The sequence below is a fragment of the Poecilia reticulata genome, chromosome 19, assembly GCF_904066995.2.
Source record: "Poecilia reticulata chromosome 19, P_reticulata-male-v2, whole genome shotgun sequence".
NCBI classification, from domain to species: domain Eukaryota; kingdom Metazoa; phylum Chordata; class Actinopteri; order Cyprinodontiformes; family Poeciliidae; genus Poecilia; species Poecilia reticulata.
The window spans coordinates 4,139,796-4,155,506 of record NC_088848.1 but is presented as its reverse complement, the minus strand read 5'-3'; the positions used below and the strand labels follow the sequence as shown (position 1 = coordinate 4,155,506).

At 39.0% G+C, this 15,711-nt stretch overlaps 1 protein-coding gene across 1 annotated transcript; it reads right to left on the bottom strand.

Annotated features, from left to right (window-relative positions):
- Positions 1-1,073: 1,073 nt before the first annotated feature.
- On the bottom strand, positions 1,074-14,968 carry tdrd1 (tudor domain containing 1). Its single transcript, XM_008436694.2, has 26 exons — positions 14,847-14,968; positions 14,414-14,564; positions 14,254-14,294; positions 13,636-13,696; positions 13,287-13,401; positions 12,012-12,069; positions 11,842-11,922; positions 11,580-11,759; positions 11,332-11,475; positions 10,892-11,057; positions 10,721-10,804; positions 10,465-10,641; positions 10,281-10,388; positions 8,745-8,915; positions 8,419-8,670; positions 7,465-7,596; positions 7,214-7,321; positions 6,702-6,869; positions 5,764-6,072; positions 5,570-5,686; positions 5,359-5,487; positions 3,882-4,049; positions 2,858-3,244; positions 1,925-1,990; positions 1,800-1,843; positions 1,074-1,674 (listed from the first exon to the last, which is right to left on the bottom strand). Exons 2-26 carry the CDS (start codon positions 14,553-14,555, stop codon positions 1,603-1,605), a joined length of 3,480 nt encoding a protein of 1,159 aa, XP_008434916.1. The 5' UTR covers positions 14,556-14,564; positions 14,847-14,968; the 3' UTR covers positions 1,074-1,602.
- Positions 14,969-15,711: the final 743 nt, after the last annotated feature.

Genomic DNA, 15,711 nt, shown 5'->3' with positions numbered 1-15,711 from the left:
AAAGGTTATAAAGGCATGATAGGTCAACCCTGCACTGAGTTTTGTTTTGTGCTGATGACATCACAAGAGGTACAACACTGGCACTGATTGAATGGTACTAGCATGCGTTAAGATAGGGATTTTTGATTAGATTTATACAGATTCTGTGACATTAAGAGGTTCAACTTATCTGGTTCAAGTATTTATTTCTGCTATTCAGCTTGTGCAAATGTTCCATGTTTTGCTAGTACAGTGGCAAAGTCTGCAGGCTGCAAAGTGACATTTTCTTATTTCTTGTGTTGACTGAAATGACGGTATACAGCATCAGCACACTTTGCAACAACCTAATTTGGACCTATTGCAATTTGTCTTATGTTACAACAGCTTGCATATCTTTAGCCATGGTGTTATGGTTGAACAAAAATAAATTATCACAATCCCAAGTGTCAAAATCACATTTTAAATAATTCAATCATCCATAAAATGTTTTATCAATTGAAAATATTGAAATCCTATAATTTGGTTGACTTTTAACACTTTACTGTTTATGTATAAAACTCCCAAAAACATTACATTCTAACATCCAAGTCAAATCTGTTATTCTAAGGGGACAAAGATGTTTGTGAAGCTGTGGCTTCGTACCAGAATACAATCATATGTATTTTTTTTTTACTCTTTCTGCTGCCTTCCATTTTATTTATATTTTTTCTCTCTCGAATGCAATTTTGTTCTCATTAAAAACTAAAAACAATGACGTGAAAAGATTCTGCCATTACTCTGTGGTGCACATACAGCTTAAAAACAAAAACTTAAATCTAGTTTATCCTTTTTAAAGACATTGGTGGGGGATTATTTTGTAATTTTTGATCAGTTTCTCACAGCAGCATGTTGCTGGTACTGGGTGGATGGGATCACCAAACTGAGCACCACACCTAAGACTTGCTCCTGTTTGCCCTGGTCCAATTCACAAACCTCTTCTATGTCTTTTATTGTCACATTTCCTAATATCCAGCAGCAGCAATTATCACAATCTTTAGTTTTGAGTGTGTGGAATAGAGGGACTAAGGCGGCAAATAAAGAGAAAAACAAGGAAGGAATCGGCATGTACAACTTTATTTTTTAGAAAGGTACATTTTATTTATTGTTTGATAGCAAAAGAAAAAGAAAAACTTGTGATTCATTGCTGACAAACTATTTTTAAAGTGAATTTGGTTGCCGTTGCAGAAAAATCTTGCTTGTGGATGTGAAAGAATTGACCCGTCTAAAGAATGAAAACACTTTATTCTCATATCCTTTCAGTAAAACTCAAAACATAATGCAAATCGGCCGAACTCCTTGAATGTGCATGTGAAAATAGATGGCAGCACAACTTGCTAAAGCACACATACTGTATGTGTGAGGCAGGGAAGTGGGCACTTAATGAGAACTGAGGCTGAACATGCCTTTGGTTTTTGATTTTCACACAAGTGTAAAACTATCTGGTGCATCCTGAGACTTCAAAACCAGAAAGAAAAAACAAACAAACATAAAAACCAGGACTATCCTGCACCATCAATCATAAAGAGAGAGAAAACAAAACCAATCTGAATTAAATTTGAAAAGATGAACAAGTGATGCATCATCTTATTTAATCTGTCCAACCAACTGCTTGGTGAGAGCAAGCTGCAGCTGCATCACCTGCTCCATGTTGCTGATCTGTTAATAGGAAGCAAAGGATTAAATGCACATTTTCCAGCTGGCATTAATTTAACAATAAAACAATAATTTACCAAAATGAAAAAACACTGTATTTGTTTTACTTTACCAAAAAAAAAAATTACCTGTTTTTTGAGGCTCTGGCAGCAGCAACCATAGACTTTATGATCTAGAAGTTGGAAAGAAATTAACATTTTTATAGAAGATGAAACAATGTGTCAACTTAGATTGTGTTTTAATGTTTACATACCAGAACCATTCAAATGATTTTGGTACGGCGGCTCCATTTGGTCAATAATCTTCTTCACTGAATCTTCTGAAAGGGAAAATAATCTGATTAAAATTCACGACTCTTACAGGTGCAGATAGCAATAGAAGTGACTCTTTTTACGCTGATTTATCTACAATTATTGTTTACAGTTAGAAAAAAAATCCAAACGTTTCGGTTGAAAGTTGACTACAAAAACAAGAATTTTTCAAAATAAAAAAAGCGCATGTCTGAGAACAGCAGTCTAAACTCTCCCTGTTCGTCTTTCCACTGCTGAACGCAGAATAAAACCAAGCAATCCTCTATTTAGGTCAAAATCTGCATCTTGCAATATTAACGCACTAGATGCTTTTATTTCCCCTATTTTTGCTGCTGGTACATCTGAATTTCTGAAATGAGGAACAATAAAGGATATGGCTGAAAAAGATATAAGCGTTTCATATCAGTCAATATTGATAATTGATTAGTTTTTTGTTTTAAATATCTAAAATACTGCCAGACTGGTGGTGTGATCTTTCCTCTTACCTACAGTTTTCACTCCACACCATTGAGATCCCACTGCACTGAAAACCTCATTGTTATCCCACCAAATATTGATTTCTAAACTCTTCCTGAGTTAAAACTTTAGTATTGTTTCTAAATGAACATTAACTTGTTTTCTTTGTATTATTTGAGGTCTGAAAGCGCTGCATCTTTTTATTTTGACCATTTCTCATTTTCTGTAAATACAAAATTTTTGCTTGGAATTTCAATTTTTTTTAAATTAATTTCATGTGTTAAAAATGTCAGAACTAGTTCTAATTTTCATAGAAACTGAATTTTGGGTTTTAAAATGAACAGAACACTTGAAATATCTGACTGGCGGTAAACTATCTGCTCCTTAAAATTCATTTCTGACGTTGTAACTTCGCCTACCGCAGACTGGTGCGGCAGGAACAATCTGCTGAGGTTTATCCTCCGTCAGCTCAGCCGGCTTCGTAGGCCCAGTGGCATCAACTGGTGCTGGTTTGTGCTCCAGCTCTAACTGGGATTCGGGGACAGGTTTGGACTGGGGGCCGTCAGGAACACCTGGAGCGTCGTCGAGCTTCTGGTCGGTGTCTGGGTTGGCCTTGTTGAAAGCGTTCAGCTTGTCCAGAACCAGAGAGGTCAGCTGAACTCCATCTCTCTCAGCAGACAGAGTGACAGACAGAGCATTAGCAGAGCCATCGAAGGACTTTACTTTGGCTAGGACGCCGTTCTCCAGCTCAGCTCGGCACGCCTGCAGCACTTCTTCTGGCCACTCTTCTGGAAAGTTTTCTCCACCTTTTGATGCAGGACAGCAAACAGTTACTAAAGTGAATTTACTTAGATCAGGGGTGTCGAGCTCATTCTCGTTAAAGGACATGAATGCTCTTACTGGGCCGGTTGTGCCAGAATGTATTGATAAAACCTGTTCACAAACTGTTAAAATATCAATGAATTCTTTAAATTAAATATTATTGAACATCTTTTCAGTCCCTCCAGAATTTTGTGTTTGTAGTAGTAATTTGGAAACATTAGCATTTTTTTTATGACTGTAAATTTGACTTTTTATTACTCGCTGTACAGATCATCAATTAGGGTTGAGGCAACTGTTTAGTTCAAGTAAGAAAGTTTTTGACAATTTGAGAAAAATCTGCAATAAACTCCCAATTATTAGCTCAGAAAAGTGCTGGGATTTGTTGATTTTACGTGAATTTCCACGATAATTCTAAAGAAACTGGAGAGAATGATTGATACAATTTGGCAGTAAACAGATAAAAATGATAGATAACGTAATATTTAAGCACATTTAGTGTTTAGTCTAGAATCTAGAGGGCCACACAAAAACCCACAGCGGGCCGGATTTGGCCCACTCACCTCGAGTTTGACACATGACTTAGATTAAGGTTAGAAATATTCAGGAGAACTTGAGCCTTACCAGCGAGGCTGCAGCGAATTATGTGGAACGGGAGCTGCAGCAGGCGGGAAGGGATGGGCAGGATCTGGGAGGATGGGACCTTCTCAGTGTTCCCATAGTCGGCGTAGATGATGCTCAGCTCATTCTCGCCAACTTCCAAGATCACAGCACGGTACCAGTTTTTATCACCTGGGATTAAAAAAACAACATGTTCTAGGTTTGCAAATCTTAAAATCACAACAGAAATACAGAGTTTTTGCTTCCTTTTTGCCATTTCTGTGTTGCATCTTCCTGCCCCAGTTCCGAAAGATAAAGACCAAGAATCTCTTGAAACAGACCCAGTTGTTAGCTCGCTGTGGAATGTACGCTAGACCAGTTTCCTACCTGTATGCTGTGTTTAAAGCAGTTACTACAGTCACTACGTACACACTGGTGTGTAATTATATCTACTTGGAGACGTGGTATTAGCAGCTTAGGTTTGCAAAAGCAACAACTGCAGGTGGAGTCTTGAAAAAGAACAGAAAAGGTGTGAAAAGTAGGAGAATGTGTTTCTGATGCAAACCCAGCACTGATCCCCATGAGGTCAGTTTTAAACGTTTGGTGTTGGAGGAGTCGACTGAATTATATTAAACATGGAAGCACAGATATTAAAATATCCTACTCAGCAGCATATTTCTAAGAATTATGCTATTTTTAATACTTGAACCGTCTTTCCTTCCTTTCTTTCTTTTAATTATTTTACATTTGTGTGAATCTAGATGCTTCAATTTTCCCTATTTTTGCTGCTGGTACATCTGAATTTCTGCAATGAGGAACAATAAAGGATATGGCTGAAAAAGATATAAGCGTTTCATATCAGTCAATATTGATAATTGATTATAGTTTTTTGTTTTAAATATCTAAAATACTGCCAGACTGGTGGTGTGATCTTTCCCCTCACCTACAGTTTTCACTCCACACCATTGAGATCCCACTGCACTGAAAACCTCATTGTTATCCCACCAAATATTGATTTCTAAACTCTTCCTGAGTTAAAACTTTACTATTGTTGTTTCTAAATGAACATTAACTTGTTTTCTTTGTATTATTTGAGGTCTTAAAGCGCTGCATCTTTTTATTTTGACCATTTCTCATTTTCTGTAAATAAATACAACATTTTTGTTTGGAATTTCAGAAACATGTCCGCAGTTCATAGAAAAAAAGAACAATGTTCATTTTACTCAAACATATACTTATAAAAAGTAGAATCAGAGAAACTGGTAATTTTAAGTGGTCTTATTGTCCAGTCCTACTCTGTTCTATTCTACTGTATTGTTAGTGATCCGTCTGCAGCTTTACGTCAGCAGCACCCTGCAGAGGAAGCCAGATTCATAAACAAATCACAGCAGATTGTCATGCGCCTGGACTAGAGTTGAGTTTTGTAAGCCATGCTTTTTGGCTTTTTCGCAAATATAGACAACAAAAGATTAAGCTGAAACTGATTCGCCACTATCCTCACCAGAAAACTGAGCGCAGCATGCAGCCCCGGCAGACGGTCTGCTCTTCATCTCTGTGGATAAAGTGGCCTGGTAGACGCTGCAGTAGGCGGCCACTTCCATCATCACCTCCTGGAGCTTTTCCTGGTCAACTACAAAAAAGAAATTGTTACCAAAAAACAACAATCCATTTAATAAACTTTCAGTTTTTAGCAACAGAGTGGATGTTCTCACTTTGCGTAGGGCCGAGGACGTAGAAGAGAGAAGGACTAATGACTCCTGCGATGTACGGCGGAAAGCTCTCGTTCAGAGGCAGCTCCACCGTCTTCCAGTCAACTGGGAAACCTGCAACTGGAACCAAAAACAGCATGTTAAAAACACAACCTGGAGGGGAAAAAAATAAAGGTTCAGCATTTTATTCATCTCACCCTCTGATGCCACAGCAGCTTCAATTCCACCTGCCACTTCAACGCCGTCCTCTTGTTCGTTCACACCGTTTTCTTTTGTCGTCGTGGATTCTGCCTGTTCATGCTTCACTCCGACAGGTTCTCCGACCGCTTTGGCCATCTGCTCAGCAATGAGAGCCTCTGCGATGTTCTGACCTCTGCTAATGACCTCCAGGCCGTAGCCCTGCTTCGTGACGGAGAGGACCCGGGCGCTGAGCTGCTCCCCGTCCAGCAGGTTCTGGAACCAGAGCAGGGCTTCGCTGCTCCACTCTGACCCAACAGGGTCCACACCTGAATCCACACAAATCCAGAAATAAACCATGCATGCTCCCATCAAGCTGAAATAAGAAACCTATTCAGAGAAAAAAATTGATTTTAGGATAATAATGGCGATCATTCAAGTCAGTTTGTCTTAAACTCGTGGTTCACAGGCGCCCCCTGGTGGTCCGGAGGGTACTGCATGTAATCAACCGTTTATTTGCTGTGACTTGAGCTCAAAGTGCAACACTACAGCTAGCTTACCAAACGTTTCTGTTTAAAAAACAATGAATAAATGGCTTAAAACCAGGTCACTTAAAAGAAAAGCTGAAAAGACAATGGAAAGAAAACAACAGGACTAATTATGACTGGAAGAAGTCAAACCTGCTCAGAGTATTTATGTCGTTCACAAACGATTCAACTCTTTTGAGAGGCTCTAAGCCGTGAAGAAAGTCTCAGTGAGAACAGTTTTTAATAACTTTGTTTGCTTTTAATAACAGCTATTGCCATTTTCATTTAATTAAAAGGTGATTTAATTGTTAAATAAATACAAATGATATAAATGGGTTGATAATTTTCTATTTAATGGTGCAGAAGAGCATTTCTGTTTCTTTTATTGTGCTTTATCGCATGTAGACTCTGCTGGTTGTTATTGTTTTTACCTGCAAGCCAGCAGCAAACCGCCTGTGAAGGGAGCGTCAGGAGTTTAGGTGTGATGGATCGAAGGTGGCTGTTTTTAGCCGTCATGCTGTGACCATAATCCACTAAATACACATCAACGTCGTCGCCGGACAGTCCGTTCACCAACGCTCGGCACCAAGCTCCACTGCCTTTGTGGAAATGAAGAGCGCAGTGAAACAAAAAATATGTACTGGAAAGCAAATTAAAGATAATTCACAATTTTCTCTTTTTAAAATTTCTCCAAATATGGGTAAAAGACATTAATGAAAATGTTTGGAAGCTTCCAGCACAATTCTGACTAATATTTAACCAAACATTTTAGATATTTCCATTTTAAGAATGGAAGCGTTTCTTTTTGATGTTGTCGCCTAAATCATCCTTTTGCATTTAAAAAGGAGAGATTTTTTTTTTATTTTTGCAAAAATTACTTTTGGAAAAGAAAGACTCAGGCCATTATTTTACGAAGGTGACGACATTTAAATCCTGTTCTCACCAGGAAAAGGTACACAGCACGGCTCTCCCACTTTGGGAACGTAAGGAGAAGCTTCCCCCTCACAGTGCTGCTTCAACTGAGCCTCCAGCTCCATGAACTTCTTCAACTCTGAAAAACAAATCGTTTCAATGCCAAAAACACTCGGCTTCAACTTGTAGAAATGTAAACGTTGCTCACAGAGGCTTTTTCACTCAGAATCAGACTTATTTTTTTTGTTAATCAGTGTCGTCGGCCCTGTAAAGAAGCTCTACCTGTCGGGTTAGCGAGGCGGCAGTAGAACCTTCCAGGGCTTTCCACGATGCTGGTGAACAGCGCCACCGTCTGGCCATCGGAGGGAAGCTCAGCAGAAGTCCAAACCAGAGGTTCAAGCACGGCAGGAGGCGCTGAGGAGATTTCAAACTGAATTATCACAGATATAGGAGCCGTCTGCTCTAAAAGACTGTAAACATTACAATCAAATTAGAACATTAGTTAAAAACAATTTCTATTGCTCAAAACTAAATGTTTGTTTTTTCAGTTTTCTCAATACAATTTAAGCACTTCAAAGCATTTTCAATGCACCACACAAATTAACTAAAAAAGTGTTTAAATTCAGTATTATTCAACATTTATTGCTGTTATTCTACGTTCTACAGCAGAGAGAAGTTAAAATACAACATTTTATGAAATGTCTGTTACATCTGACCGAGAACAAAACACCAATTTAACACAAAAAAAACTCCCCCAATTTTAATAGAATGAAATATAAGACCACTTTTATTTCAATTACACAGATCAATAAGTCACTGAGCCATTAGGAGTAATAGTAATTAAAAACGATATAAACAAATTGTGTTTAAGACAAATGATCTTGCTCAAATTAAATGCTAAAATAGAATACAAAGAAAATTACAAACAAAAACTCAAGTTTTCTGGCACTTAGCAAATATAAGTAATTATTTTAATTCTATCCAACCTAAAACAATAAAAGTTTAGTCTAATTCAACTTCAGATAGTGAGAAAAAAAATTGTGTAAAAATATCTGGTTTGAACTGTAAATAATGTTTTCCTATTTTAGGTTTTTAATCAGCATTAGGCTCCATTTTAAAACCAGATTGAACATGAAGCACTTTCCAAACCTTTAAAAAAAAACCTTCAAGCATTTTCAGGGATTTCAACCACCCATTCAAACCCTGAACTAAGTTGAAAGTAATTTCTTTGCCCACCACTTGTGTCTGCAGGTGCGGCCGTCTCCTCAGCCGGCAGCTCGGCAGAGTCGAAAGCAGGTGTGGCGTAGCCTGCAGTAATCAGGAGCTCAGCGAAATCAACCTGAGGATCACTGGCCTCATCCACCATGGAAACCAGCGTCTTTCCCTCCTGCACTCCGTGGATCTTCAGCCGCAGGAATCTGTTTGACAGCTGACACTGCAGCGACAAAATGCAATCCCTCGACCAGTTCTCCCCCACAGGATGCACTCCTTATAGAAGAGCAGAGATTATTAGCATCAGAATAAAATGTAATCAAATGTAAATTAAAATGCTCTGGCCATACCTGCTAGAGCACATGGGATAGCCTGCATTGGGATGGTCAGGAGCGCAGGGGTAATCGGGAGCAACTGGCTTAAATCGACCTCCTCAGAGTTGCCAAAATCAAGGTAGGCGACACACACTCGTTCCTCTGATGGATAAGCCAGGACTTTCGCCCGGTACCACTGCTTGTCCTCTGGAAAAGGAGGAAGTCTCAGAAAATCAAAGGTGCATTTACATTTAACTGTAAATAAACATTCATTATAGATTTCCAGTGTGAAAACAGAACACTGCAATGCTTACTTTAATATAGTATTAAAGTTAAACTCACCCTGATACACAATCATTGACTCATGTCAACAAAAGAGTAGGATAAATCAATTAACATTTTCAGTTTTTAAATATTTCATTTTTAGAAAATCTGATGATTTTTTTTCCACCGATGTTCTCCTTGGTTCAGTTCAGGTCAGAGTGATGTCAAGGCCGCCATCTTGTTTGACAAGCATGTTCTGCAGCTTCAATTTAATTCAGGTCAACTCTACAACAAAATGCTAGGGCCAAGGCTAAAAATGTCTTATTTTAGTAAAGAATTCAAGCCATAATCACCCACTAGAATTAATCATTTCACATCTTCTTTCTTTAAATTACTTTATATCCTGTAAAAATCTCCTGAAATCAGGTAAGTGAAAAACAGAGAAATTAAATAACCTGATTGCAAAGGTGTTCAAACCCTTAAAACTAAAACATTGCTGAAGAACCTCATAGCATCCCAAGTCTTGATTTAGTTTTATTTCCCCAGTCTCCAATGTAAAAGTTCTCTACACTCATCAGATTGAGGACATGAACCACTAATCTGGAACAAACTTCCAGAAAACTGAAAAACAGTCAAAACATGAGTTCTTTTAAACTGAGGCAGAAACCCTGTTCTTATGAACATATCTGGTTATTTTGATGATGTCATTTGACAAAATGTAATTTTTATTACCGTATTTTCTGCACTATAATGCTCACCTAAAAACCTTCAATTTCCTCAAAAGCCGACAGTGCGCCTTATAATCCGGTGCTCCTTATATATGGACCAATATTGAGCCACAACAGGTCTAGCAACTACGGTAAGCAGCCACCGACTTCATATTCACCCATAGAAGAAGCGTGCGGTGCATGCTGGGACAGTTGTCAGAACGCTGGTTTGTTAATAAAGTTTGACTGACCTATCTACCTACCGACCTGATAATCATTTCGTCATTTAGCACCACGTTCTCCAACAACATGCTGTGCGTGAACGGAGAAGGGTGACCATCGTCCGGCCACGCCCCGGCCCAGTCGCGGAAGCCTCTCCTCGCCGACCCAAGTCGGACTGTTTTGTTGACATTCCCTTTAGTGCAGCTCCATCTAGTGGAAGCATAACGTAACTCCAGCCTCTACTGTAGCATCTGTTCTATGCGCCTTATAGTGCAGAAAATACGGTATATTTTTTGAGCTGCCTTGTTGCCGAAACGAGCGATGCACATAAACTTGGCATCTCTTGTTCCCATGATGCTGAAGGTCAGACGAGCCTCACCTGAGAACTGGGCACAACAAACTGTTCCAGGAGCAGGTCTGAAGTTCTGCGGGGTGGAAATCTGAGCGCAATGATCTCTCAGCTTCAGCTGCAAATCCCGGATAAGTTCTGCAAGCCAATATTTTAGTTCACTTTTATCATTTCAGAAGTTCGGCTTTCATTTCACAGATGAGACGTGACTCACCTGCGTTCTCCACCTTCTGCACTACAAGATCACTGGGTGACACGAAGTGTGTGAGCACAACCAAGAACTGGTCTCCTACTGCCTGTGTGAGCGGCTCCGGTGGTTGAGCCCATTCATTGTCATCCTTCCCGTCAGAGAGGCGCTTGTAATTTTCAAACGATGCGCTCAACATGGCAACTTAAGGAAAACAGATCCTGTAACTCTTCTTGCCAATTGCAACACGATGCAAACTGAAGTAGATGTGCAACTAGCATACTTATGTCTTGCTCAGTTGGTGGCACACCGGTGGTTTCTTTTTGTCCAAATCCGTTCTCGATCAGGAATGAGCTCAGCATCATTCCTTAAATACACAAGAGGGGAGTTTCATTAAAGGATTTTACCTTCTGGAAATCTGAAACTCGCACAGATTCGCCTCCATGACACTCACTCATTGACAGCACGACATCCGCAGCGTGCACACTTTCTTTCTCCGTCGCTTCCAACAGCTTCACAGTGACAGCCTTACCAGTCAGCATCTGTCTGACGGTAATGCAGCATTCGTCGGACCATTTGTTAACCACCGGCACCACACCTGCAATCCTGCACTCCATTGCCTGTACAGAATAAAAGGCATAGTGCTACTATCACAAAGACAGCTACTGCATAACAAATGCACACTTCAGATTTCCACAATTCTCGGTTCTTTTCAGAAAACAACATCTTAGCCCAGCACAGTTTCCAAAAATATCTAGACATTAACTGCAAATTTGACATTTTTAGTTTAACTGGGGAATTAAGAGAAGCGTACAAACGAGCTGGAGGTTTTTAAATTGAAAGTTAGCTGCCAGCAGTGCTAACCAAGAAATAAAAACACCTCAAGACACTCACACATGGACAAAAATGTTGAATATCAGCAGGGAGGGGTTGGATCCTTTCAATCGGGACGTTCTCTTCATTGCCAAAGTCAATGTAAAGGATACTGGCTGTCTTCTTGTCAGCAGCTACAGTCTGGACTAAGCCTCTGTACCAGTTCTAAGAAGAAGAAGCAAAAACAAGATTATTGGGTAAAAAACGTGCCAAAGATATTACAGTGAGACATGCCTCTCTCCTAATTGCATTGGGGAAACTCTTCTCACCTTGTCAACGGAAAACTGAACTGTGCAGACTTCTCCATCACAGGGAGCGTAAGCTGTTCCTGAGGAGCTGCAGCAGGTTTTCTGAAGCTCTGTGCTTATGATCTGCAGAGCTTCCAGGACCTCTGGGTCTTGAGGAAGGATGAAAAACCTGTCAGGGCTGCAGAACTCAATAACAGTGGCCTGAAAGAAAAAAGTGGAAGAGACTGTGCAGTAGACCAATTCATGCTCAAAAGCAAAATGCAAGCAAGAGTTTTATTTTTACCTGGATGTCCATCCCACTGGTGATTTTAGAAGCATGTAAATCTTTTAAGTAGACCTTCTTATAGCTGGATGGTTCACTAGCCTTTGGTAATCAAATAAATATAGAAGTATATTATGTAGAGTTTTATTTTATAGTTGAAATGTCAAAATTCAAAGTTTTAAATGAATTACCTTCAATTTTGCGGGGTTTTCCCTGTGGCCAGTTCCTGGTAAAGCCTTAGTTTGCTCTCTTCAGATTAAGAAAAACAAAATTATAAATTAATCTGGAAGTTTGGAAACAAAAGCAATCTGGGATGGGCAATGTGGGTTAAAAATCTCAGACTTTTTTCATATCACATCCGATTTTAATTTATTCTTCTCGCTTTCTTTTCTTACAAAAACTATAAATGAAGGATAATATTTTCAAAAAGTGGCTTTAATATCTGTGACTTGTATGATTAAGTATTAGGACTAAGATACGAGAATTTTTGTTTAATTACGAAAACAGTCATTATATTAGCAGAATAAAGATAAAACTTTACTAGACGAACATCTTAAAATTATGAGAAAAATAATTTTAATGAAAGAAAGCTTGGATAATTTTTTTTTGTTAATTCTCCTAATATTACAAATTTATTCTGGTAATCTGAACACTTTATTCTTGTATCATTTCAACATTTTGCCATATGACTATTCTTGTTTCACTACAACTGTCTTCTTGTAACATTAGCACACTGGTTCTTAACCTGGATTCAATCGAACCCCAGGGGTTTGGTGAGTCGGTCTCAGGGGTTCGGCGGAGCCTCTGCCGCGGAGATAAAGACACACTTGTGTAAAGTCGTGATGACGCCCCGCTTTGCCCTCACTTGCTGCAAAGGATCACGTTACATTGCTTAGCTAATCAGAGCTGCGGAGGAGCCCTGATTGAAGGAGCTCCACTCTCAGCATGGATTTGAACTTGTGTCTTTCAGCAAAACTCACCGTTTTTACCTAATTCTATAGTCTAAATCTGCTCCTCAGTTGCATCTTTTCGGGGTCGTTACTGCCTCTAGTGGCGTGGGGGTGGCAACACAGCTAATATAATTACGTTACTAAATCAGAATACCGCAAAGTATGTTGTGTGTGTGGGGGGCAGGGGGAGGTTCGGTGAATGCGCATATGAAACTTGGGGGTTCGGTACCTCAAAAAAGGTTAAGAACCACTGCATTAGAACATTATTCTCATAAAAAAATAAAAATAAAACTTATCCTGATCCTTATATTTTGTCATAGAGTTGACTGGAATTCAAAATAAGGATAAATAGAAGCTATGAAACAAGATGATAGGCTTTGGGTGGCCTGACATCACTCTGAATCTGAACTATGGAAACCAAAGCAGTGCATTGGTGAAAAATAATTAAAAAGCAAATAATCGATTAATTGATAAAAATTGATTTGTCATCCAGCCCAAATGGTGACTGGGCCCTACCTTGCCGGCTCTCGGTCAACAGGTTTGCAGATGTGTCTGTGTTCCTTCCAGTCCTCCGTCTGGCACACTGCGGAGCAATAAGGCATTTTCTTGCAGCGTTTACAGCGGAAATTCCCTGTTGGACACCAGGAAATATGATTTTACTGAAATGCAAATTCAAAAGTCTGCACTAAACACCACAGACGAAATGAGTCATACCACAAAAGTAATTCTGAGCCAAGACAGAAATTAGAGAGCAATAAAAATCAACAGCACTGAGCAGCCTCAGTGCGAAACCCGATTAGAGTTCTGTGTAAATACCGAGTTTATTGGGTAACGAGATTCTGGCCGACGTTTTTTACTCTGTTACCTTGCTGACCACAGAAGTTGCAGAAGTACACAGTAAGGGCTGGAGGAACCAATCCTGGAAACTAGAAATGTAGATGGAAAAGTTGCATTGACAAAATAGTTCAATAAAACACTGACAGGACAAATGGCAGTTAGGTTAGGGCGAATATGTGTACTACTGAGACAAGCTGCACAAGATTTGGGTTTCGAATTCCCCATTTCACAAAGATAATCAACAAACTAAGTTAAAGATAGAAACCGGCAAACACTGAATGAAATTCAATTTGGTGGCCAGGACAAATACAAACCTCATTTTATTCCAAAGGTTGCTAAAGACGTATAGTTTTCATTCTTCACAAAAAAATAAATAAAACGATGAACTAGCCTACAGTTATCAGAAGTGGAAAACTTTTTCTTTCTTTAATTTAAAAAGCTTAGTAACCCCTCTGGGGTCACTAAATTTGTGAATCAATAAGAGGCAATAAATATAAATTAAGTTTCTTTAAATGGCTAAGAGCGGTCTTGTAAACGGGTTTTAATGCTTTAAGCTAATTAAAATTAACTTTTGAGTTGTTTTCAATGTGGAACACAAATTGCATTTACTGGCATTAAACAATGCAGTGAAAACCACAGTACGTACTGTTGAACTGGCGACTGTGCTTGCTGGAAAACTGGTGGGACCTGGAAGAAATATAATTTAACAAAAACTTTTTAATTTAGTAATCATTACGTGGTTGTGGTATGGAATTTATAGGGGGTGGGGGGAACTAGCTAGGTTGCACTGTTATTGGGGGATTTACCATTTCCAGCGGGACGTACGGGGGGAGCGGCGGTCATGCTGGGGAATCTTGACGGAGTTGATAAAGGTAAGCCCGGACTGGACGAAGGTTTCCTCAGCGGTCGGTTGGGTCGAACCGGGCTTGAAAGAAGAGTGGGTTTCATGTCTACGACCTTAGTTACAAAATAATATAGATTTAGATACTTTCTTTATAGGACAATGAAAATGTGCGCAGCATATTTTGCCACGTTTTTTTCATGTGGTCCTAGCTAGCTAGCTAGCTAATTCAAGGTAGCTTTAAAACCAACAAATACGGCTAAAAGCTAAAATTACTTTACAAAAGTTCTTTGGTATGCAGGAACAAAACTTTCTACATAAAACTTATTTAAAAAAATGCTACTTCAACAATAAGATAAAGTATTTGCACAGTTAAAGTTTAATATTTAATGACCAACCTGCGTTCACGTGTTGCTTGAGAAGAAAAAAGCGCTGCACTTGCGTAATGACGTATTCGTCGTCTTCTTCTTCTTCTTCTTTAGGTTTTAACGGCAGCTTGCATTCATTTATGTTGCACTACTGCCCTCTATTGACTCCTACCATCTACCCCTCAAATTCTCTTAAAGATCCCAGTGTTTTTTAAAAAACTTCTTTTTCCCCTCAATACTATTCAATTGGTCGATCACCTTCTCAAATTCCAATTCCCTACTAACACCTAGTTCGGTTTTTAATAATCTTCCTTGGCTTGCGTACTTTCTACATTTGATCAAAACATGTTCCACTGTTTCTGCATCATCACACCATAAACCAGTAAGGTGTTTCCCCATCTTAAAAAGAGTTCCATTTATTCTATTTATCATTACCTCCTCCCTCCTGTTTATTCCTCTGATCCTTTCTACATCGACTGTATTTTGTATCCTAAATAAATGTCTACCATTTATTTCATTTACCCACCTAGCTTTCCAAATTATACTTTTACCTTCAGATTTAGATAACTTTATTTGCATGTCAATATCTTTTTTAATCGCCTCCTTAGCCAGCCTGTCTGCTCTTTCATTCCCTATAACACCTACATGAGCAGGAGTCCAGAGTAATATAAGATTTTTATTTTGTTCACATAGCCTATGATGAACCGCCATAATCTCATATGGAATATTTTGATGATTTTTTGTACGTCCCTTTCCGATACTCATCAACGCAGATAGAGAGTCACTACAAACTATTATTTTATTCCTATTAGTTTCATCTTTAATTCAGGAATCACTACAGCTATACTGGTTGCTTCACTTTTGGGGTCTTTCGATCCATCAGTATACATTTGCA